Raw genomic sequence first — 22,704 nt, forward strand, 5'->3', positions numbered from 1 at the left:
GATCCTGGGGCAGGAGGTACAGCTCACCCACTCTCTAAATGTCCATTGTATAGCGTTTTCCCTTCMTAGTCTTAAAGCTGTAAAAGTTTAAGCTAGTTTTTATTTCCTCAGCCAAGTTGTAACTCCCTCTTTTGCTCCCACCTTGTTGCCCTGGGTAGGACAGAAGCGACTGTCTGAAGATATGCCCCAAGGGAGTGTTTGTTTTCTCCTCTGCAGGGCAGTCCTGGAGAGATGGGAGAGGCAGGTCCCTCCGGAGAACCAGGCATCCCTGTACGTAACCCTGCGACTCGCATCTATCATGAGCTCTGCTGAGGGCGTTTTAAACCAAAACGTGAAGCTGGGGCTCAGGTGCTGCAGAAATTTAGCAACAAGATCAATGCTAYGCCTCCGATAATACACGCCTGCCCGCGGTGATGGGTCCTCTCAGGCATCCCACGCTTGTGGGGAAGCTGCTCAGTGAGCAYGGTGCAATCCAGCTGGATGGACGCTTCCAGGCATGGATACGCGTACCCTGCGGCGGAGAGGCGAGCCCCCCRCGGCGGGCTGCGTAGCCTAGTGAATGCAGCAGCGGGCAGGGAGTTGGGGATTGAAATAACCTGGCTGCCAGCAGTGTGCACCGGCTCTGCGGTGGGTTGGGGAGGGGGGATTTGCTTCTCCCGAAGGGCATGGCTGACTTTGGTGTTGTTGCTAGGGCGATGCCGGTATTCCTGGTGAGAGAGGCCTGCCGGGACCCAGAGGAGCAACTGTAAGTACATAACTGCTTCTTAAAGTGTAAATCAAATAGATACCAAAATAGAGTTTGGTACGTGGGATTACTGCCTGACTAAAATAAAAGGCGGTATTTTCTGAGTGTTGTCTCTGGGGAGTTTCAGCAGACCCATAAGTGGGTCAGATCCTGCTCTCACTGACAGCTCTGTGCAAATGCAAAGCGATTCTTCCCCTTTCACGTAGCAAAGAAAGCTGAAGCTGTCAAGAGGTTTGTGAGGCTGCTACAGTCAGTGCAGGAGAGCCTGGACAGCCAGCAATTCCCTGATCAGATAATAAGGTTCGGCTTGTGCTGAATGTGAGTTAAAGAAGTAATACTCCTGTTAAGCTATTCCGACATGCATAGCCACCAGCACGTGAAACATGAAATCCTTCCTGTTCCTGTATCGCTTTCCTTGGAGCAGTAGCGATTTATTGCAAAACCTGAGGCCATATAGGCAACACAACTGGACAGCCTGCATGTTGCCGTACTGAATGACAGCAGCTTGAAACGTGTTAAAGAGTTTGTAGAACTGTTGACAACCTCTTGCCTTTCTTGCACCAAGTTGCATCTTTTTCACAACTGCTTGGAAACACCCCAGAATTCACAACCACATGGAATGAGGCCAAAACAATTTTCGGATGGGGAATCTGTTCACGCATCCCCTATCTCATCCGCGCCCCCCTTCCAGCCCTGCTGTAGCATCATCCTGCCAGGAGCTTGCAAAGGAAGAGAATGTGGGTGTGAGTCAGTATGAAACATAACCCCTTGTACAGCCAGGACAGTTTTCAATTTATGCCATGAACTGATGACATTCTGAAACTTCAGAGTTAAAATTCATTGAGGTCCTCGATGGAGCGTTTTATTCCTGCATTCATTCTGTTCCCTGCATCATCTCAGAGCCTAAGAAATACAGAGCTGCAGGACCTGCAATGCAAACCTTCTGAAAATAACTACATGGCTCCCTGTTGTGTCCCTACTAAACAGCATATGATAAAAACATTTGTTGTTGTTCACAATATTAAAAATGCTAGGATACCATTTATTTTCTCACTCCTCAACTACTGTTGCTATTGTGGTTGGACCTGACCTTCCAGGGTTTTCGTTGTGCATTTTTTTGTTTTTTTTTTTTTTTAATATCTCATTTTGAAATCCAGAAGCCTGCAGCAAGACTAACATGATTTCTGGTATGTGTCACTTGGAAGAAATTGAACAGTATAATGATTTATTGTTTGTGAGCAGCTGCTCTTTAAATGTCCAAGGGAAGGGAAATCAGCCTTAGAAATAAACTAAATTAATAATGTTTGCTTTCCTGTCTCCAAATTTTTCATCAAAATTGGATGCCTGAGAAAAGGTATTGTATTATTATAGCCAAARAGCAAATACGATTGATTTAGCTGTATTGGTGCAGACTTCTGCAGTGGAGGCAATAGCAGTCGAACCAATGTTTATTTCTACTGGTCTGTGTTGTTAGATTCCTAAGTTATATGAAATGTATTTAAGCCTGGGCTATTAAAATGGAGATGCAGGATTTGTCCAGTGTTAAGACTATTTGGCTTAAACTAATTTGACCTTTCTTATCATACCAAATCAAGGGTTATTTTATATTCAGAGGCCATCAAGTTCTGCCAAATGCCAGCATTTTTAAAAGCACTGGAACAGCAAAGTAGTTTTGGCACAGTTTAACGTTACTTTCATAGAGCGCTGTCTTTGTAACTCTTAATTTCATTGTTGAATTAAAAGCAGAAAACAAAAGTGGAAAGAGTAACCACAAAAATACCTGAGTAGTTGACTGGTTCTTTGAAGATAGCGGTGTTGTGTTTAAGCAGATAGGCTCCTAGTTCTGGGCTTGCTRTACAGTTACGGCCACACTGATCTTGTCAGCCAAGCAGGAATAAGGCGACTGATTTAGATTGTAAATGTAGTCACACTTCACAAAAGGATTTCCTCTTCCTCTTGGTCATGGCCTGAAGAAATTAAATAAGACAGTGGATGTTTGGATACCAAGGTGAATTTGTAAGGCTAACAATTAGGGGAAAATACATATAAATGCTTTTAAATTTTATTGTAAATAAATCTGGAAGAGTTGTGCAGGCAAAGCAAATACAGATGCCTTTTTAACACAGGGCGTGCCTGCCTTGCAGTCCCATGAGTACTTGGCTTTTTGAGTATATTGGATAGTCCATGCAACYGAGTTGGCCAGTTTAAAGTTTCTTGGAATCCCTCTGCTCTGCAGCTGGCAGAGGTGGCTGCAAAAGGAGACAAAGCTGAAGTCCCACTTTGTCACAGAAGTTTGCCTAAGGCACCTATTTCAAAAAGACACTTTAGAAAATTGGATTTAGATGCCTAAATTACTTAGATTTTTATTTTACCCAAGATCTTTATCATATATCTGATTTTCTGAGTAGAAAGCAATAGGCTCCTAACAGTAATGTTCATGTTCTCTCTAGAGTGCTGGGCTTTTAAAAGCACCTGCGCTAAGAGAAAGCCCAAGAGGCTATTTCTCCTATATTTCAGGTACAAAATATGTCCAAGCAAGTGGATGCAATTGCCATTTTTTATGTCTAAGTGCATGCAGCAGATGTTTTACAGCAGTTTCTTGCAGAGCTGGACCAATTAAATGCTTAGTACTGAAATGGCAGATCCCCCTTAATGTCTATTTTCCATGCTATATCATGGTTCCACCTTTTGCTGTCACTGATCTTTTCTGCTCGTGAGTGTGATATGTTCTTAAGCATTAGAAATAAGCATTTTTGTTAATAGTGACTATTAATAAAGTTCAGTATACCCCAGGCTGTTCATTACCCACTGTAATGGCTGTTCATCAGCGTTGCCACTGGGAAAACTGTTCTGCAGTCCAAAACTGCATGTTTCCTCTGTGTTAGAACTGAGTCAGTTTAATTACAGGTGTGATTTAACTGGCCCTGAATTATCTTACAAATGCTTATCGTTCTCCTTTCAGGGCCCACTTGGTCTTCAAGGTCCGATGGGCGCCCCAGGTGTAAGAGGCTTCCAGGTCAGTGTGCCGGTAACAAGAGTCATTTACTGTGCCATCACGTTCTGGTAGGCCACTGTTTGATGCAAACCTCTGGCAAGATAATGCATGATGGTAACAAGTGATAGGAAGAAATGTCTTTCCATTTGTCAGAACCAAGTTAATGCCTTTATTAACATAGCGCGGTAGAAAGAAAACAGGGCCAGATGAGCTGCCTGCTAGAGGAAATGATATTTAGTGTTTGTTTACAAAAAAGGGGGTTGAGTTTGATCTGCGTAAAGACGTCTTTCTTTCTTCTCTACCTAAACATCCCCAGCCTATCTGGTCGAAAAAAAGTGTACAGTGCTTGCTTCTGTGAGCATCACTGTATCAGTCAGGAATCATAGATATGATTTTTATTAGAGAAAGAGCTAGGCCAGCGGCAGGCTGGAGCACTTTGGCGGTATGGTTGACTGCAGCTGGGAAAGATGGTGGGGCAGAAGTCAGAATAAACCGTACCAGCCAGAGCAGGATTTTGCCAGTAGAGACTGTGCCCTCTCTAGGAGTACTCCGCAAAGCCTTCTGGCGTTAAACCGGGCGTTGGAGACTTTGTGGAGCCTGAAGGCTGCTTGCCCAGAAGGTTCATCTGCAATAAGACAAAGAGTTTCCTTGTCCGCAGCACGGGAGGTGAAGTCAGAATAAGCAGGAAATTCCTGGGAACTGGAGGCAGGGAACAGTCAGCAAGCAGTTATGGAAACTGGTGAATTTTGGGGATGTCATGGGTTTCTTGTCACTTTAAGCTGTAGCTCTTTTTTTATTTTCCTAACAGGGTCCCAAAGGTGCCAGTGGGGAGCCTGGCCTTCCTGGTCCAACTGGAATTCGTGGAGAGTTTGGTGACAGGGTAAGGAAAGGAAGATGCCTGTTTCTAATTCCTGTTTCGGAGACGTGAAACCATAGTCTAACAGGGCTCCCAAACATTGTGTGGCTGGTGTCATCCCAGAGAACACAAGTAGGCTTGGAGAACGTCAGTAACTGGGCATCCCAATCCATCGTGTATAGCAGCTCAGTGTCCAAGACAGACCCTAGAGAAAAATAATCCTGACCTTTGGGGCCTCCAGCATCCAGCCTCCCTCCAAAATTTATTTTTGGGTCAGTGTCTAGCTTTGCTCACATCACTTGGAGGCGCCGAAGTGGTGAATAGTTTAGAATGATAAAATTCCTGTATTGAATTTCACAGGGAAGAAAAACAGAACAATTGAAAAGTATGTGAGGGACTGAAGAGAATGGCGGCCCACCATGGCCAGCTCTATCCCAAGGAGGGCGGAGGAGCAGGAAAATTAATCCTCAGGACTCACTGCTGAGGAAGAAGAGGGACTTCTCTTACCAAAGGCCTTAGTAGCAGGATGGTAGTTAGAGTTCAAGTCACTGATTTCCTCTGTGAGCTTGGATAAGGGAGTTAGTTTATCYGAGCCTCAGATAAACTACCTGCAAAACTGGGGTTAGCAATAATTTCCAGCTTCCCATGAATATTGTAAAGATAAATACATTAATGATTATGAGGCGTTCAGACAAGGCAATATAGAGGCCAGACACATCCTGAAGATAAAAGACCCACCAAAGTTTCCCATCCATTCCTGTCCTAGAGCCACCCTGCAGCAGCTCCRGTGGTGGATCAGGCGGGCCCACTCCTGTATGCTTCTGCATGTCAGTGGGAAGGTCAGGACACATTAACCTTTCTTGATTTGCTATTTCTTTTTTGTTTTAAAAAAAAAAAATCATGTGTCCTGTCTCTTTTATGGCTTGACTCACGTTCCTGTCCATGTTTCCATTTCAGTTCCTAGAAGTCCCACTCTTTTTAGACGGAATGGATTATTTTAGAGAGACTTTTGGGATCATATCCTAGCCAGAGTAGACAACTGKTTTTTTTCTTTCCTGTTCTGTATACTGATTTCACCAAAGACTCGCTTTCCATGAGCACAGGAGAGCTGATTCACCCACTCTGTTATTCAGAGGTTTGATTAGGGTTTCTGGACTTTTTAAAATTGTACTTTGCTCAGGGATTTCTTTCTGAACAGCAGCACACCTGGGCCCCACACCTCAGGATAAATCCAGCTTTTTATTTAAATGTATTCATTCTCGTTTAAAAGAAGCCAGCAGGGCAAAGCGCGCAGTGCTTGTTTGGGGCTTGCAGGAGAACAGTGGCCCTGTGTTCGCCGGCTCCCTTGCCTCCAGCCTTAAGGTGAAGTTTCTGGGTAAATAATCGCTGCGGCACCTTGGGGTTGCACAATGGCCCTTCTGTGCTCGGCTCCAGGCAGGTTTCAAAAAGCCTCTTGGTTGGGAGGGCTGCGAGTCTGGAAGGGTAAAACAGGCAGGTCATTGTGGAGCCGCGGGGTCCTGCCTGCATTCGGAGCATCGCGGGCGTTCGGAGGGGACGTGGCCCCCGCGCCGGGCAGCCCGTTACCCAGAGAGCTGCTCCGAGCAAAGGGAAGGAAAATCTGACGCTTAACGCAAAGGGAGTCGCAGTAACGATATCTAGGTTTTATTTCTGGCTGTGAAGTTAAGTGCATTTACTCTTAAATGTYCTGGCTGTTGCTCAGCCCCCAGCTCATTGACAGCTTTCCCCAGGAAGACGTGCTGCAGCGAGCTCAGGTAACCCCGGAGACTTTCCACCTCCCCGAGCGCCACCGGCGCTTAGAGTAACTTCCATATTGCCCGTGCCGTCACGCTGGCGTAAGCGGCCACCGCCTGCAGCCTTAGTCCTCTGCGCCAGCCGCGGCGATGGCTGAGCCGGGAATCAGCCTGGCAATTTTCCGTCCTTCCCATTTGGCACAAGGTTTGGCCTGGGGAGAGGCTGAGACCTCAGAACGCGTCTCTCTAGCTTAAGGAAACGGCCTTTCTCGCTGGGGGCGATGACGCCTGCTGTGGGCTGAGCGAAGAGATGCCGAGCTGGGTTTGCATYGCCGACGGGCTAGCCTGGCGCGCCGTCCCGGCGTAAAGAAAGATGGTAACAGCAAACGCGGGGTCGATACAACCCTCTAGTCCCAGCTGCCTCTAACCCTTCACACTCCGCTGAAATCAATTGTGGCTGGTTTTTTTCTTTGCAAAAAATGATTCCTACCAGCCTGAGTTAACAGGTACTGACATGTTTTTTCGCAGTCCTCGGACTGGCTGTGTCCGGGAATATAAACCAGCACGTCAATAAGTTTATTGTTTTTGCATGAAGAATACAGGAGCTTAGTGCAGCGGACCGTGAGATACGCAACAGCATTGAGAGGATATAGAAACCATCTTGCTGGTGGTGGGGGATACTGGGGAGAAGGCGGGTCTGACAGTTCTTGCTGATGGAGGTGGTAACGGGCAAGCGTTTTTCCTGAGGATTTTTATTAAGAACAAATTCCTGGGAATTCTGAATGCCGCAACAGTCTGGGGTAATGTCTCTATCAGTGATTCTTCACTACGTGCTGGCTTACACCAGGTGCCCAGGGAAAGATGTTAATTGTGTTTAGCTGGTGGAGTGGCAGAAACACGACGGCGGCCAGTGAATGTGGAACTGGTTGTTCTCGGGGCCATTAAATTCTTGTCACTCTTTCCCGCCGCTAAGAATTGCTACTGTGGAAAATCAGAGTTTTGAATCAAAATATTTAGGGCTAAGCTTTTCTCTAAGGGAGCGTTCCCTATAAGGCATGGTCTTTGGTGACTGAGCTTTATTTTATTGCCATAAGCTGTCATGGAGCATTGGGACTTCATGAAGTTGGAAGTATAAATCTAGATGACAGTAAAATACTCAGAAAAGAATATATTGCATTTGCCATTAGTACACATAAAATGGGAGTTATAAATGGTCTATTCATTCTTGTATTTCTACCTCCCAGTGTCCGTTTTTCAGAGAACTGTTTTTTCTTTAATAGAAATCCCTTTTTTTTTTTCCATTTATTCAGTGCCTGACTAAAGCAGAATGACGTGCCCATATTGCATGAGTTTGTCCTCCGTTAACACTCTTTTCTGCTGAGCCACCTCTAGATCTAGGTATTAAAAATGGTCAGTTTGGAGATGCCAGACTGATGAATGTGCTGTAGAAATCCTGTCCAAAGGGTAAAGTGGTTGAATTTGCCCTACGGATTCTGCACTAGAGAAGAAAGTCTGGGGTTTCCTGTACTCCCTTCTGGCTCTGCTAAATGGACCCAAAGTTGCAGAGCGGGGCTGGACATGTTTCRTTCCTTCTCTGCAAGTGCCAGGTAGACACAGTTAGACTTGGAAGGATTTTTCAAGCTGCCTAAAATTATTCCTAGGATGATAACTGCCTCTCCTTGGTTCATCATCTGAATGTATTTTATTCCCATGGGCATGTTCTTCTGTGGGTCTCCAAGTCAGGAGTAGCTGACTCTAAATACCCAGGAAAACTGACAGTCTAAGGAGGCCTTGAAAAAACATCCTGACTTTTTTTGCCCTTAWAGTACAAAAAAATTCTCATCCATTTTATACCATGAGTAAATTCAATCCACTTTTCCCATTATCAGGTGTGACAGGGAGAGATCAGTCGCCCACCAGTCTCTTCCTGGACCTTGTCCTGTAATTTGTGGATTTGTAAAATTGCTGTTTCAGACTTGATATCAAGATGACAGTAATGAAAAATAGACGGGCAGAAGGGAAGAAGGGTTCCTGCCCCTGGATGTCTGCAAAAAGACTTTTGTGAAACAGGTTTACAAGAAGGGGGAAAAAAGAGGGGGGAAAAAAAAAGGAGGATTAAATGCACAGAAGTCATTTTAGTTTTATTTAGGGGCTGGGGCAGGAGACGGCCGGTTCCCGGTGGGAAGTGCTGCTCCTGCAGCGACCCTGCGCTGCGGCTGGTGTGACGTGGGGCCGGAGAAGGTCTCCTGCACTGCGCAAGCCGGCGACTGTAGAGTGCCACAAAACTAGCAAGAAGGCCTAAAATCTCTTCTTATTTCTAAGAAATGTGAATGACACTTGGTCCCTCCTCCTTGGTGGTTAGGAGACTAATTCCCACCCTCTGCCATTGTAGTGAATATCCGACTGCACCAGGAATTTACAGGARAATAACAGTTTGAGCTCACTTGCCTTCTTTTGCTTATTCTCAGGGTCCTACTGGTGTTACTGGTCCCAAAGGTAACCAGGTAAGTGAAGCTGATCTTCCTTCTAAGATAATTTCACGTTGTAATCAACAGTTCAACTGTACTTTAGCCGCAGCCTGCTTTTCCTTCCCTTAAAATGAAAGTGGAGCARATACCAACAAAACACGTTTTGTTCCAGTTTTTCCTGTGCTGATGAGAGGGACGTATAAAAATGCTGTGATAAAAAAGTTAGGCTTGTGCTGTTTATTTTGTAAGCACGAGGCATGCAATATATAAGCTCCTCGGATCAGCATTCGTTCCTCGAGTAAGTTGAGAAGTGCAGCGTTTCACTGGGGTTATTCATGGGACTAATGAAGAGGATTCATCCAAGCCGCAAAGCTTAGCAGACTAATAGACTAATTTAATCTTTTAATTTTTGCTGCTTAACTTCCATATTTGGATTAATCTCAGTGATGAGTGTTTGATCCAATTTGCATCAAATATATAACTTATGCTAATGAATGACTGTTTTTTTGCAGAAAAAGGAGTGCTTTTCCAGCAAGCATTGCTGGTTTTGTTTGCTGATTTCAGTTGCCATGTGGTCTCTGCTTTGTTGCTAAGGGATAGATCAATCCAACCTCCGTTTGTCCTGAAATAACTTCCTCTCTAGAGCCGTATGGTCACCATAACGATGTTCATTATCTGCTCTAATTTTCGTGTAATGTGCAAGCTCTGCTGCTTCGGCATAGGATCGGGAAATGCTGCACGCAGCAGCCCRTGGTGGCAGCGTGCAATGAATCGTGTCGCTCGCAGCGATGCTCGAATTGCACGTGTCTCTGTTGGCTTGAGGGAAGGTGATCGACAAATGGATGCTCCTTGTCGCAGCTAGTGAAAGTCATGTCACTGGAGCTTTAGCCACCCTCGCGTTAGGGGCTGAGACTGAGCTGCTGGCAAGCCTCTCCCCAGAGCAAGYGCAGAGAGAGGGTCCTCACCAGAAGGTGATGGATCACGTCTGTGTAAGGATGGGATGGAGCAGCTCTGGAGAGGACTCTTTCCACTGAGGACAAAGCTATGCTGGACATTCAATATTTAGCTGCCATTGCAAACCCACCTTTTCTGCGAGTCCCAGAGCTGGGGAACCTGAAATTTAGATTCTCTGGAAGGAACTTGTAAAAAGTCCCATTCCAGACGCTTCGTGTCAGAGGCTGAGCGGGGCCGGGTAAAATGCTCCCCCTGAGAAGCGCTTGTTAAGGAGCCACCGCCTGCCTGCGGGTGTCTGTGGTGATTGCCCRGCCAGGGCTCTCGTCTGTACGGATTCAGCCTTTCATCCTGCCTCTAAGTACYAGCCTGTTGCAAAGGGCACCTGGGCCTTGGGGGAGCTGCCTTCCACCACGGGTACCGATGTCAGCAGGGGAACAGCTGCTGTGGAGTTCAGCTTTGGGAAGAGAGAACTTCCTTTTGCAGGAGGAGCTGTACAAGCTGCTAGGCTTGCCCATCTCCCTTAGAAGCTGAGGCTTCAGTACATGAGGTGTTGATGCTGGTGTCTCGCTTTCAGGGCATTGCTGGAGCAGATGGCCTCCCAGGTGACAAAGGAGAACTGGTAGGTGTCCTTAAATTCAGTAGAATTGACTCCTCACATAGATGGGCCTAGAGAACCAAGAATCAAGAACTAATATGGCCAGTCAGAATTAACCATGCGAGAGCTCCAAGAGCCATCSTTACACCACTGGTTGTGAAAAGGAGAAGGCAACCCGAGCCTTCCATCCACCATGTTCGCTGTGTCCATTAGCTCTCGTCTTGTCCTTAGGAAGCCCTGAGTAGCCAGCGTGAACTTTACAGAGCCGTGGCATGCCTGAATTCAGCATCAGTTCATAGCCTGTTACCAAAACGTGCTCTGGCCTGTTGTGTGGTCTCCAACATCCAGTTATCATTCCCGGCACCTTTACTAGAAAAGCCCGTTAGGTGCTAAGTAGGAGATTTGATTCAGATGTACGCTTCTTTTAATGGCTCATTTTTTCATATTTTCCTTTTATTTCCCATAGGGTCCCTTTGGTCCTCCTGGCCAAAAAGGAGAGGTATGTGTCAGACACTGCAGACTCATGCCCTGAAAGGTTTGGGAGTAAACACGCTTACTGCATCTCTCGATGAGGTATCTCCATAAACTACATTGTGGCATCATTTCCTAGAAGCGTGTTTTCCTCGCAGCCATGCTATAAAATCTGTGACAACGAGGATTCTTTGTGGCATTCGCATGGTTCAAACTGGTTTTGATAATTTTGTTGCAGCACAGACATGGACTCTAATTATCATGACCTCCATGTCAAACCAAACCACCCATGTAATGTAAGAAACACATGTGGTCAGCCAGATCAATTAGGGAAACAGGAAGAAAAGCTTAATTAATCCCCTTAAGAACATAATGGACCATGTCTTCCTTTTTAATCTTTTTTTCCTTTTCTTTTTCTTCATTACAGCCAGGAAACAGAGGAGAGCTTGGTCCTAAAGGTGCCCAAGGACCTAATGGGACTGCTGGTGTACCGGGGATTCCTGGACATCCAGGGCCTATGGGCTTCCAGGGAGAGCAAGGTGTTCCCGGCATCACAGGAAAACCTGGCCCTCCTGTGAGTATTATCTGCTTTTGGGGCTCAGTCAAGGAGTCACTGAAGTGAATAGATGGATTGTGGATTTTGGATGCAGATTAAAAGCATGAATTTTTGTCCTGCATTTTAGCAGACAAAAATAGGTAAATGCACACGCAGCCAACAGTCCTTCAGCAGTAGTTTACCAGTGCAACAAGATTAATACAGTTTGCAAGCTTCAGAGTTAAAAGCAAATCCTCCAAATTCATACCTTGGAGAATTAATCTTCTCTCACAGCGATATACTAATAGATTTTCTGCATTCATTTAGAATGGGCTGTGTGAAGTCACTGTTTTCATTAGAAAAGTGAGTTGGAAGAAGTTGGTYATTTAAAAATATAACTCCTATTCACTACTCCAAATGTTAGGTATCTCTCTTTGTCCAGAGCTACTGTTTCATCATTCAGGAAAGGCCAAATAACCTTTAAAATTAAAAATTAAATATCTGGCCTCAAACATTAAAATTAATCCCTGCTATTAAGGTCMTGACAACTTCTAGTTGAAGCTATCATGATGTGGGCGGGAAGCTCATCCTCGTGAGGGACCCTACGCTTCTTACGACCGAGCTGCTGGAAATGAGTTTTGAGCCCTCAAGTTTCTGTCAGGGATGATTATCAATAATGTGGATTTGTGTAAGGCAGGATTATTTTGCTAATTGCAGGGCAAAGAGGCCAGTGAACAACATATAAGAGAACTCTGTGGGGAAATGATAAACGGTGAGTACTACTGGGAGAAAACTGACTTTAATTACCATATTTAGCTGAAGATTTGTTATTTCTCTRTCTTAATAGGGAAAAATATGTTGACCTTTAATGTAAGGTGATTATTCAGGAGGTCATCTTGTTGTCTGGGACATTCTTCATTTTTCTAAATTTAATATTTTAAAATCATTTGTCATGGTAACATGCCAAACATACTAAAAGCAGCTTTGACACAACTATCATACAAACATGCTGGCAGGAACTGGACTGTGGGAGTATCTCCCCTAACCTTTGTCGTTCTGAACTTCAGCCCCCATCTTCTCCCYGGTCCTCCCAGCTCTTCTCTGCCCTCTGCCACACACCTCGCCTCCCAAGGGACTCCAAGCTCCCAAGAAATGTTCTTATTTCTTTGATGCTACTGTTGTGCATTTAGAGGTTACGTTCACCATTTGGGATGAAGTTAAACTCTGAAAGCTCGTTTCAGAAAACTCATTTCAATAATTTAAGTATTGTTCTCCAGAATAYTTAAAATCTTTCAAATTGGTTTAGRAAGCAGGAAATATCAGTGGCTTAAAAAAACCTACAGATTGCTGACCAAAATCTCCATCTGTGCCTAGAGATTTATTATTAAAAAAGAATAAAAAAATATGGGTGAGCTGGCATGACAGATTCTGTAATGTTTAGTTTCCTTCTGCTAGAAGCAGTAAGTGTGTAGGAGTGGCAGAGAGCAAGAATTCTGCCTAAGCACGCAACTCGCCTTTATTGTCAGAAACTCACTTTTCAGCTGCTCCCTCAATTAACTGCACTTGGTGACAAACAGCCAAGCAAAGGATGAAAACGCTGGCTGTGCGGTTTTACATTTAATGTTTTTTTTCAGATCAAATTGCACAGTTAGCTGCTAATCTGAGAAAGCCGTTGTCTCCTGGAATGACGGGTCGTCCTGGCCCAGCTGGTCCCCCAGGGCCTCCTGGAACAACGGGAAGCGTTGGGCATCCCGGTGTTCGTGGTCCCCCTGGATACCGGGGGCCAACAGGAGAACTTGGCGATCCGGGTCCCAGAGGTGAGACTAAACAAGTGTTTCCTAGCGCTGTCCTGAGCATTTTGAGTTCCTTTTGACCTTTTCCCTTCCTGTGCTCTGATTTGGCTGCAGTGTGCAACTTGTGRTTGAAATTCTGTTTATATTAAAGGTGATGCTGGTGAAAAGGGAGATAAAGGACCGGTTGGTCAAGGTATTGATGGGCCTGATGGAGATCAAGGACTTCAAGGTAAGGCTGTGCAACATTTAATAATCCACGACTAAGTTAAAGGCTACAGAGGGACAGCTCTGCATATTGTTGGCAGTATATTATAATTAATTTCTCCCTACAAGTATTACAGTAGGGTTCTTTTCCTCTGGGTGGCATATTCCAACACAAGGGGGACAGCAGGTGCATACAGCTTGAACCACTAGTGGAACTTCATTAGCACATCCCCTCGTCACACCTCTCCCATTTCGTCCTAATTGTTTTAGAGAAAAGGCTGCTGGGGACAGCAGGACTCTCTATCTTGCTTCCTGCTAACTAATGGCTGTGAAAGATCAAGAACTCTTCTAGATCTGAAAGCCAGAATCCTTCTTAATTGCTCCCAATTAGTTGTCAGTGTCAGAAGGTTGTTGTTTTCAGTAGCACATTATATACAGTAATTAGTTAATGAACAAGTAGTACTTCAGTTCACTTAAAGGTGTGTGACACCTATGGAATTCTGGCTCCARATTAAGACAAAGGAATCATGTCTGTTGCCCCTGAGTATTTCCTGCACGCTGTGTCCTGATGGGCACTTGTCTTTTTGATGCTAGCTACAACACAGACTGCCAGCTATGTTCCTTCAAAATTAACTTAATATTTCTGGATCAAACAAGACAGGGTCTGCCGAGGAATCGGGGACCAGATCTCGTTTGTCAGAAACTAACGCAGTAACTTGTGTAATGATTTTGAGAGTACAGCAGTGTTATTGCTCTGCATCTGGCTATAATCCCAGTTCCTGAGGTCATGAATCCTTTATCAGAGGATTCAGAGATTCATTTATGCAAATTAATGAATATCTATTAGAAACTCTGAAAGAATATTCTTTATTTTGCTTACYCATTAAAACAGTTTTCTAATTGCGATTACATCTGTACAATGAATATGTTACAGGCACCAAGAGCAGGCTCTCCATCCATGTAATTTCACAAAAACAGAATACTTGTATCCARTTGTCCCAGATTTTTCCATAAAATAAGTGCATTAATCCATAAACATGTTTTCTTTTCCAAAGCACGTAAAAAGATGCTACTTTGCACATATTAAGATATTGAAAGCATATGTCCTACTCATGAAATATAAGGAGATTAACAGCAGCTGCAATTCTTCACTTATGAATAAACAGGATCAGGCACTTCTTCTCATCATAATTAAGATGCAGGTTTATAGACTACCTGATACACCTGTCCCTCAGACGGACAGAATCTTATTTTACAGGATTTAAGAAAGTTTCAGTAGCTTGCATCAGACATATTCTTGTTACAGAATTGAGAGTTTTGTGAATTATGTTWGCCATGTGAAGGAAAAAAGAAATTCAAAAATAGCAGCTTGGGTCTGTCCTAAGCAGAAATTATTTTTGCTAATAAACAAAACGTACATTTCAACATGAATAAATTTTTGAAATTAAACAGAGGTGTAAAGGCAGCTCCATATCTGTAATGTCAAGGGGATGTTCTGTATCATCATTCTCTCTRCTCTTCTACCCTTATTCAGAGTCTTCATTCTGTCTCCCAAAGTTTAGTAGTAATTAATTGAAAGAGCTAAACCCCTCTGCCTCAGTCTTAGACCACTAAGGAGCAAGCTGGGGGCCAGGAAGGAGACAGACATAAGCGCTCTTACAGGCACTGTACACAAGCTGTGAGCTCACACATCTAATGCATCCCTTGAGCACACTATTCAGGGACCATGCAAAATAATCATGGTTACAAATTAATTACTGTTATTCATGGAGTGATATACTCACTGAGGTAGTACACAGATGGAGAATGGTCAGCAGAAGGCAGAGATAAACTCAATGGGCCATAACAAGTCTGATGTATAGACRCTCAAAGTACTTTAATAACTTTGAAAATAATAAAATTTTTTCTTTTTAAAATAAAAAGGAAGGAAAGAAGATAATATTTCATGCAATCTTTTTCCCCTTCTTGTTTAGGACCACCTGGTGTACCTGGAATAAGTAAAAATGGTCGGGATGGTGCTCAAGGTGAACCCGGTCTTCCAGGGGATCCTGGTACTCCTGGTACTATTGGGGCTCAGGGAACTCCAGGAATATGTGACACATCAGCTTGCATGGGAGCTGTTGGAGCATCAACTTCCAAAAAATCATAAAACAACATTACAAGAAGTGGAGAAGTGACTGAATATTTAAGCAAACAGTGCATTGTAAGAAAACAGAGAGAAACCTCCTAGTGATAAATGGACAGATGTTCCTTCTATTAAAATGAATTAAGTGGAGACTTTGACATAGTAATTCAGTTCTATGAGGAAAAAAAAGCATCAGACAAAAACTTCTAATAAAAGATGCTTTGTGAGTATTTTCTCCTCCCCCTAATTATTTTCCAGAACCTTTACTGCTAAACAATCTCACCTTCCCTTTCTCCCTTTGCTGAGGAGACCTGCAAGAGGAAGCAGTGTTCCTTTTTACCATCATCTCCCTAACTACTAAAGATCATGGCTATTCTGTACAAGCGTTTGAGCCAACTGAATTCCTTGGTACTGCTCCTACTGACTTCAGTTATGCAGGTTCATGCACTAAAGTCCAAATTGTTAAGTTATTCAGGCTCCCAACTGCTATTTACATCAATGGAAATTAGGCATTTAAATATCCAGTATTTTCAGGACTATGGCCCAAGTGAAGATCATAGCCCATGTATACTTCCTGTCTGCTCTCAGTCTTCTGATTGCACCTCAAMTATCTGCAAAGACCAGTAAATAGTGAACCTCTTGCAATCAGACTCCGCAAAAGATGTAATGTATATATTTTAAGCTGCAGGGGAGAATTTTTGTATATTTCCATATAATAATAAAGGAAATTAAGTAACAGCATTCTCATGACCTCTACTTAAGCTATTTGCACAGTAATTGTGAATGAAACCCCCAATAAGAAGGGATGCTCTTCTGAAGACCAGCCAAAAAACCCTGTATCAACTGTTGTAAAAATAAAAGGAGATTTTTTTTAACCTTTTCTTTGTGATGCTGTAAGTGTCATGCTTTGATGAACTCCATTTTCCTGAACTGTTTTTACTAGGATTGTTTGGAAATAAATTGCTGCAAAATTGTGAATATCCGTGATTTAAAACAGTATTTATTTTGGAGACATTTTTGTACTTTAAAACCTGTTAGCATCATCTATTTAAAAAAAAAATTAATAAAGCCACTCTCAGTTCACAAACTATTCTATTTCTGTCCTAAATGCTGAAGTTTATGAACRATGGAGCCATATTAATCTTTAAACATGAAAATAGTTTGTGCATTTAAATAATCTACTGTTTACAATATGCCACTTTTGGACTAAAGTAACAATACAAGAAACTGTTGGGCAGTTGTGTGATAAACATTAAAAATAGTACTGTACTTTAAAAACAATGCTAACAGCATTGTATTACTCTTGGGGGGAAATGTGTTAAAATATGCATGGCAAATGTGAACTTCATAATATCAGTACAATTTAGAAACTATGCACTTATTCAATTAACTAATATAACTTTTAATGGAAAAAAATGGGCATTCTAATGGTACCTTTAATTTCTTTTTACACTTAAAGAATGTATTTGCATCTAGTCATTAAAACACCGGTTGATATTCTACAACAATTCCTAACTGTACAATGCCATGTTTAAAAGAAAAAAAAGAAAAAAGAAAAGCACAATGCAGAACCATAAACAGAAAAAGAGTGGATGTTTGCTAACTAAAGGGGGAAAACACGCAGTAGGTGTTGTGACATTTTCTTGCTGCCTCTGGTCCCTAAGCCCCTTTATCGGAGAACTGATTGGTACTGTTGGTAGTTAATTTTCATTTCCATTTTGAATAAAGAATGTTTTCATTAATGCTCTATTTATGTATTTCTACACATTGTATTTTGGAAGACAGTCCTGGAGCCTATCAAATTAATCACATGAGATGAAGCCCAGCACATAAACACRGAAAAAAAGAAGGCAGACCGGACCCTTGTTAGTTATCCGTACTTCCCAAGCAATTCAAGGTGGTCAGTTCAGACTACTTGATCTCCGTAGCCGTGCGTGTTTTCCTGCACTGGACGTGCTACAAATGAGTCTGATCTTGCTATTTTTAGTCTCCTGCCTGTTTTACCACAGAACACAGTCTCAAATTCCTAAAAATCAAAATACAAAAATGATTATGTTTAATGCAGATACTTACACAAGCTAGATAGATAGTGTTTTTCAAGACACTAGTGAAATGGAAACCCACACTACACCTCTAACAGGAAGTGACGGGGCCACACAAGTAGCTCCACAAGCAGGTTTTCCATACACGCACCAGCCACTCTCTTAAGGTAATTAGCCGAGCCCGAATTACTCTTGGGCTGCAACTACAGATGTGGTAGCATGGGAGCTGCTTATAGGGCATGTAGCCCTTTACTACTCGCAGGCTTTGAGATTGTGAGGGTATGTACATGTGAATTAAAAAAAAATTTCCTTAAAGGAATGTTCAATGTTATATTGGTCCTTTATAAAGTATATAGCATCCAGCAAAAGCCTTGCACATGCTTTTAGCTATGTTCTGATGGATTTAAAATATTTCACATTTTTATCAAGAACAAAAATGAAGTTAGATTTAAAACCTTTTTCAGAGAGTCTCCGTGCCTTTCATGAATATACTTCAGAAATGCAGTTGTCCATTGTAAAGTTGTTGCCTTATCAGTGTCAGCAGTACAGAACGGAACCAGAAGATTCAGTTCATCACAACAAATCCGGATTCTGCGCCTACAGAAAAATATAAAGGTTATCATCCAGATAGGAGAGAAGAAAGAAAAAAGAAGAAGAAAAAAAAGACTACTCACACGTGCTACCAGTTATGGCCTTTGGGGGACTTTATCTTTTATTAGCTACAAACTTGATGTTTGTGTGTTAGCCATATTATATGCAAGTTATCTTTATAGATTTGTTAACTGTTTTGAATTATCTCCCCTTTTTCTCACAGAGTAAAACATAACAAAAAAGCCCACCATCCATTTTTTTCCCCTCTAACAAACATTTCACACTTCATCCCCTGAACTGCTTTTTCTTATAAGTAAAACAAAATATGTCAAATTTACCTTTTACTCTGGATAATGATGGTAGTATTACAGTATTAGTATTTTAGCCTTCAAAATCTTTGCACTGCAGCTCCACATAGAAATTACCTTCTGTCTCTCTCCATGCGGTTATGCCTTTCCCTTCGCTGGGAGATTCCTTCCTGTGTCCCACCTTGTATCTGTATACTTGAATTTGACTGGGCTGACTGCCAAGGACCCTGTGCAGATGCAGTACTTTGGCTATCACGCATATTTTGAATTTCACTAAGAGGTTTTCGATCTACATTTGTATCCAGTGGGCTTATTCGGCTGCGACTTCTCTTATTTATTGCTTGCTTGCATAAGGCGTCTTCTTTGCAAAACAAAGAGGAAAAGAAGAACCTTATTTATAACCCTTCTATTATTGTTGCAATTCTGATCAAATATTGATCACTKAAAATTTATTTTTTGCCATTTTATTTATGTGGAATAACCTTTGAAGCTTTATTTCCATCCTAGATTGACTCTTACAGCAACATATGTCCTTAGGAAGCCCTAATGCACTGCTTTCTGCTTGAAAATCCACCTAGCTTCTGTTTTCTTGGGGAACTTATTGAGATAATGCCTGCCTTTAATTAACATTTGAGAAAGTTCTTTAAATGTGCTCAAGTTTGGTATCRGCTGGATCTGCTATACCAACCTTTGGGTCAAAAAGTGTAGACAGAATCCAGTTACTTAGACAAGGCCCAGATTTTCTAAGGTACTTTGCAGCCTCAGGTTTTCTCATTTCAAGCTAGCAGTGCTTAACAATTTTGAAAGTACAGCTAAAATTTTGTGTTGAACATCTTCTTGAGAAATCTAGTCGATATTGCCTACGGTGTGTCTCAGACATAGTGACCACATCTCATACAAGTCAGTAAAATCATATTTGTTGTAGAAAACACACAAATTCAGAAAAAAAATGTAGATTTGAAAATGAAGGCCACAGAAAGCTAAGTGAAAAGAAGCTAAATGGTTTACCTCCAACTTTAATCCAAACTTGCTCAGGCAAAGCTTTATTCCTAGCACCTACTGTCTGTTTCGTGGATTCAATTTCCTGATGATAACAGAAAGAGAACGTTCTAGGTAACCCAAGGTCTTGATGTTTGGCAGCTTCCAAAATAGTGCATGATGTTCCAGAGGTCTGTGAAAAACAAAAAAGAAAATACTTAGAGGATTTTATATATATGCACACATAAAGAAGAGACTATTTTGATATCTTTAGGTGAACTTCTTAAGTTTTAGGTCCATGATTCAATGTGTTGTATCAGAACAAATGCCAGTTACTTCTGCATCACAATCATGGGATTTTAACAGACTGCTGAATTTTGTTGTTATAACTCTGGCATTTCCTGAGCGCCATGCTAGTATTCTTACTGCACAGGTTATTGTGAGTAGGGAAAAAAAAAAAAATCTTTTTCATCAAAATGAGTTAGAAAAAAAGGAACTGGAAAATTGTCCTTGCTAAGCATTTCCTTCTTGTCTTGTGCAGATGAAGGTCATCATACACACACAAACTCAAGAAAAAAGATACCTTCCTAGTAAGACATCTAAAGGCCTACTGATCATGTTACCTGGATGTACATTATTACAGATGACATAACTGCCACACAACTGGTTAGAATAAGTACTTTTGATGGTCTTAAAGATTAACATAAGAATAAACAAATTACATTGTAAATGGTTCTTATCATGCCTATTCAAACCAATCAAAAACCAAAAAGCATGCAAACATTCTAACACAAACCTCTACAACTATATTACACCTAAAAGGTGTAAGTTAACATTGTCAGCATTTGAAATTAGCAYGGTTGTTAACAGCRCTGACRCTTGGAATATGCAGAGGTAGAAGACACCGCTCTGGAGCAAGGTCATTAGATGTTTATTACCTTGAAATCCCCGAACCGCAAGGGGAACCCCAGGAACCCTGCGGGGAAGCGACTGGGCTGTTCCAGGCGCTGCAGAGCATCGGCCCACGGCATGGTTATGGGGGGCGTGGGTTTAGGGCAAACTAATAGGCTACAATATGGGGTACCGCGCACGCGCCACAGATAACAAGGGAAGCGATAACTCTTTAGGAGCACGCGAGGGCAGACTGACGCCTGTGTGGCGCAAGCCTAAGGGTGGCGACCTGCTGTCCCGCATGGATTCTGCACACCAAGTGTTTTGCAGCTGCAATCATTGATCAGTCAGCCTGCTCCCGTTTCCGCGCCAATCTTCCGCTGTTTACCCACTGCAACAGTATAACTAGCAGAGGAAATATATTACCTACCTGGGTTTGTGAAGGATTAGCACTGCCAGTAGTAGAACGCGCATTCATAGTAAATAATGGATATGTGAACTGTAAAGCAGTAGTTGCAGCTGCAGCCTTATTTTTCACTAGTGTAGCACACTTATTCTGATGCTGGTGGAGAGGAACACCCATCAGTTCTGACGGCTGCCGGATCAATGTTACTAAACTTAAAAAAAAATAAATAAAAAAAAATACACACACACACATATGCAAGACTGACTACTTGAAAATGAGGGCAGAAAAATTTACAGGTATGCACACTTCTAGTAACTATCATCAAGAAACCACTTTCATTTACTATAAATACAAAAAATCATTATCGGCTAGCACCTACTTTGGTGACAAAAAGAGATCAGCTGAGGGAAGTATTCTGTGCAGTAACATTTCTGCTTTATACTCCAGTAAAATGTGTTGTCAGCACACTAACACAGTTACAGGGCCAGATTCTAAAACAGGAGTTTTGCAAGAAGGTTTTCCCATAGTCAGGCCTCCAGACTGCATCATTAATCAATTATTTCTCATACTTTGTTATGATCTAAAATCCACCTTGCTTTTAGCAAGTAACATGTTAAAACTAGACAATGTTCTTCTCTCACCTTTATTTACACTGCTCATTGTTATCAAAAATAAAGTTGTAAAAGAATTCATTTTGTATCTATTTTGTAACTATTTTTATTTATGCAATGTACAGATAGGCCTAATCTGAGGTTAACAGAGCTGTAGCTGTGTTTTACTGGCACAGTTTAAAAAGCCCAACTCCTCATTTTGCATATGAAAAACAGTACCACTCATAGCTTTAACTCAGCAAGTCGATTTTGAGCTATATGAAAATACGTAGCTTAACAATATAARCTAAAATCAATTCCAACACACTTGTTAAGAGTTACTCCCGATTCCTGGGGTTCTTGACATCTGGGGTTTTCTGCCTGGATGCTGTTGAATCTGTCTTCCAGTCGAACTCTGACCGCAGACTTAGCTCTAGACTCCGGCGCCAGCGCTGAACCGTCAGCAAGYACGTTCTCTTTATTCGTCCCAACAACATTGTCACTGTGTTTAACTCTTACTAAACTGTGTCCTGGGACTTCTACAGAGCTACTGTTAGGTGTTTTATCTGTTTGGTTGGAAGGGAGATTGGACTCACTAAGTAACATCATTCTGAGCTCCTGAAAGTCAATAGGGCCCACGCAGGGGGTTGAACTTAGCAAACCGCTGTCAGAAGGTAATCCTGACTGACAGAGCACTGGGTAAAGTGACTGGTTCCCAGCGCTGTTGGACGAACACCCGTCTTGACTGGCGTTCAGCGAGGCCTGGTGCAGAGGGGGGTCTGCCGAATTACCAGCGGAGAAGAGAGCAGAGTTGAGCCTAGCTTCCACTTCACCTTCGCTAGCTTGTGCCTCCATATGGGAATAAAGTATGTGCTGGAGCTGGGTGTACTCTATTTCCGTCATCTCCACCAGGCTGAGGTCCGTGGTGGTGAAGCTGAGGTTTTGCTCACCAAAGGAGGCGTCACTTGAGCCTCCAGGTCCAGCAGCAGCCGGAGCGGGGTCGGGAGCACCAGTTGTGCTTTGAGGGACCGAGGTCTGAGCTTCCTCTGGCGCTGATCCTGACATAACTAAAGCAGTCCTAATCAGTTGGCAACGTATCTTTCAACAGTAAGCCGTAAAACCTGTAAAAATTCTCTCTAACATCCATTAAAAAACAAAAAAACGTGCCGCCGGCACCTCTCCCCCCTCCACACACGCGCGGGCCCTCCGAGCGCCGGCGAAATCCTCGCCCGCCGGCGGCGGCTGCTCGCCAGAGACCGGAGTGGCGATCACCTGCCGCCGCCAGGCCTCCGCGGCGGGTCCCGACTCCCTCCGGGCTCCCCCGGGCGCCCTCGCGCCGGGAGGGCTGAGGGGAGCCGCGGGGCGCCGCCCGCGGGATGACGGCCGCTTCCCTCAGCGCGCCCCGG

General features: G+C 43.0%; 2 protein-coding genes across 4 annotated transcripts in view; one reads left to right on the plus strand and one right to left on the minus strand.

Moving 5' to 3' along the window:
* Positions 1–16,372, plus strand: part of COL9A3 (collagen type IX alpha 3 chain) — a 44,387-nt gene extending 28,015 nt beyond the window's left edge. For both annotated transcript variants that reach the window (XM_026056882.1, XM_026056891.1), the window contains 12 exons: positions 217–270; positions 692–745; positions 3,708–3,761; positions 4,549–4,620; positions 8,816–8,851; positions 10,344–10,388; positions 10,831–10,863; positions 11,263–11,409; positions 12,088–12,142; positions 13,005–13,187; positions 13,315–13,392; positions 15,341–16,372. In XM_026056882.1, the coding sequence (XP_025912667.1) occupies positions 217–270; positions 692–745; positions 3,708–3,761; positions 4,549–4,620; positions 8,816–8,851; positions 10,344–10,388; positions 10,831–10,863; positions 11,263–11,409; positions 12,088–12,142; positions 13,005–13,187; positions 13,315–13,392; positions 15,341–15,516 (987 nt within the window). In that variant the 3' untranslated portion in view covers positions 15,517–16,372. The remainder of the gene's footprint in view (positions 1–216; positions 271–691; positions 746–3,707; positions 3,762–4,548; positions 4,621–8,815; positions 8,852–10,343; positions 10,389–10,830; positions 10,864–11,262; positions 11,410–12,087; positions 12,143–13,004; positions 13,188–13,314; positions 13,393–15,340) is intronic.
* Positions 16,373–16,678: 306 nt separating this feature from the next.
* The window catches only part of TCFL5 (transcription factor like 5), a 7,634-nt gene continuing 1,608 nt past the window's right edge, over positions 16,679–22,704 (minus strand). The window contains exons 2-7 of one of the 2 annotated variants that reach the window (XM_026056898.1): positions 21,627–22,419; positions 20,733–20,919; positions 19,442–19,604; positions 18,551–18,794; positions 17,990–18,131; positions 16,679–17,518 (exon numbers count right to left, since the gene is read on the minus strand). In XM_026056898.1, the coding sequence (XP_025912683.1) occupies positions 17,399–17,518; positions 17,990–18,131; positions 18,551–18,794; positions 19,442–19,604; positions 20,733–20,919; positions 21,627–22,363 (1,593 nt within the window). In that variant the 5' untranslated portion in view covers positions 22,364–22,419 and the 3' untranslated portion in view covers positions 16,679–17,398. Of the gene's footprint in view, positions 17,519–17,989; positions 18,132–18,550; positions 18,795–19,441; positions 19,605–20,732; positions 20,920–21,626; positions 22,641–22,704 lie in introns of those variants that run through there. The other variant, XM_026056902.1, reaches the window with a different exon arrangement.

This window comes from Apteryx rowi, unplaced genomic scaffold, assembly GCF_003343035.1.
Source record: "Apteryx rowi isolate R43461 unplaced genomic scaffold, aptRow1 scaffold_0, whole genome shotgun sequence".
In the NCBI taxonomy this organism is placed as follows: Eukaryota; Metazoa; Chordata; class Aves; order Apterygiformes; family Apterygidae; genus Apteryx; species Apteryx rowi.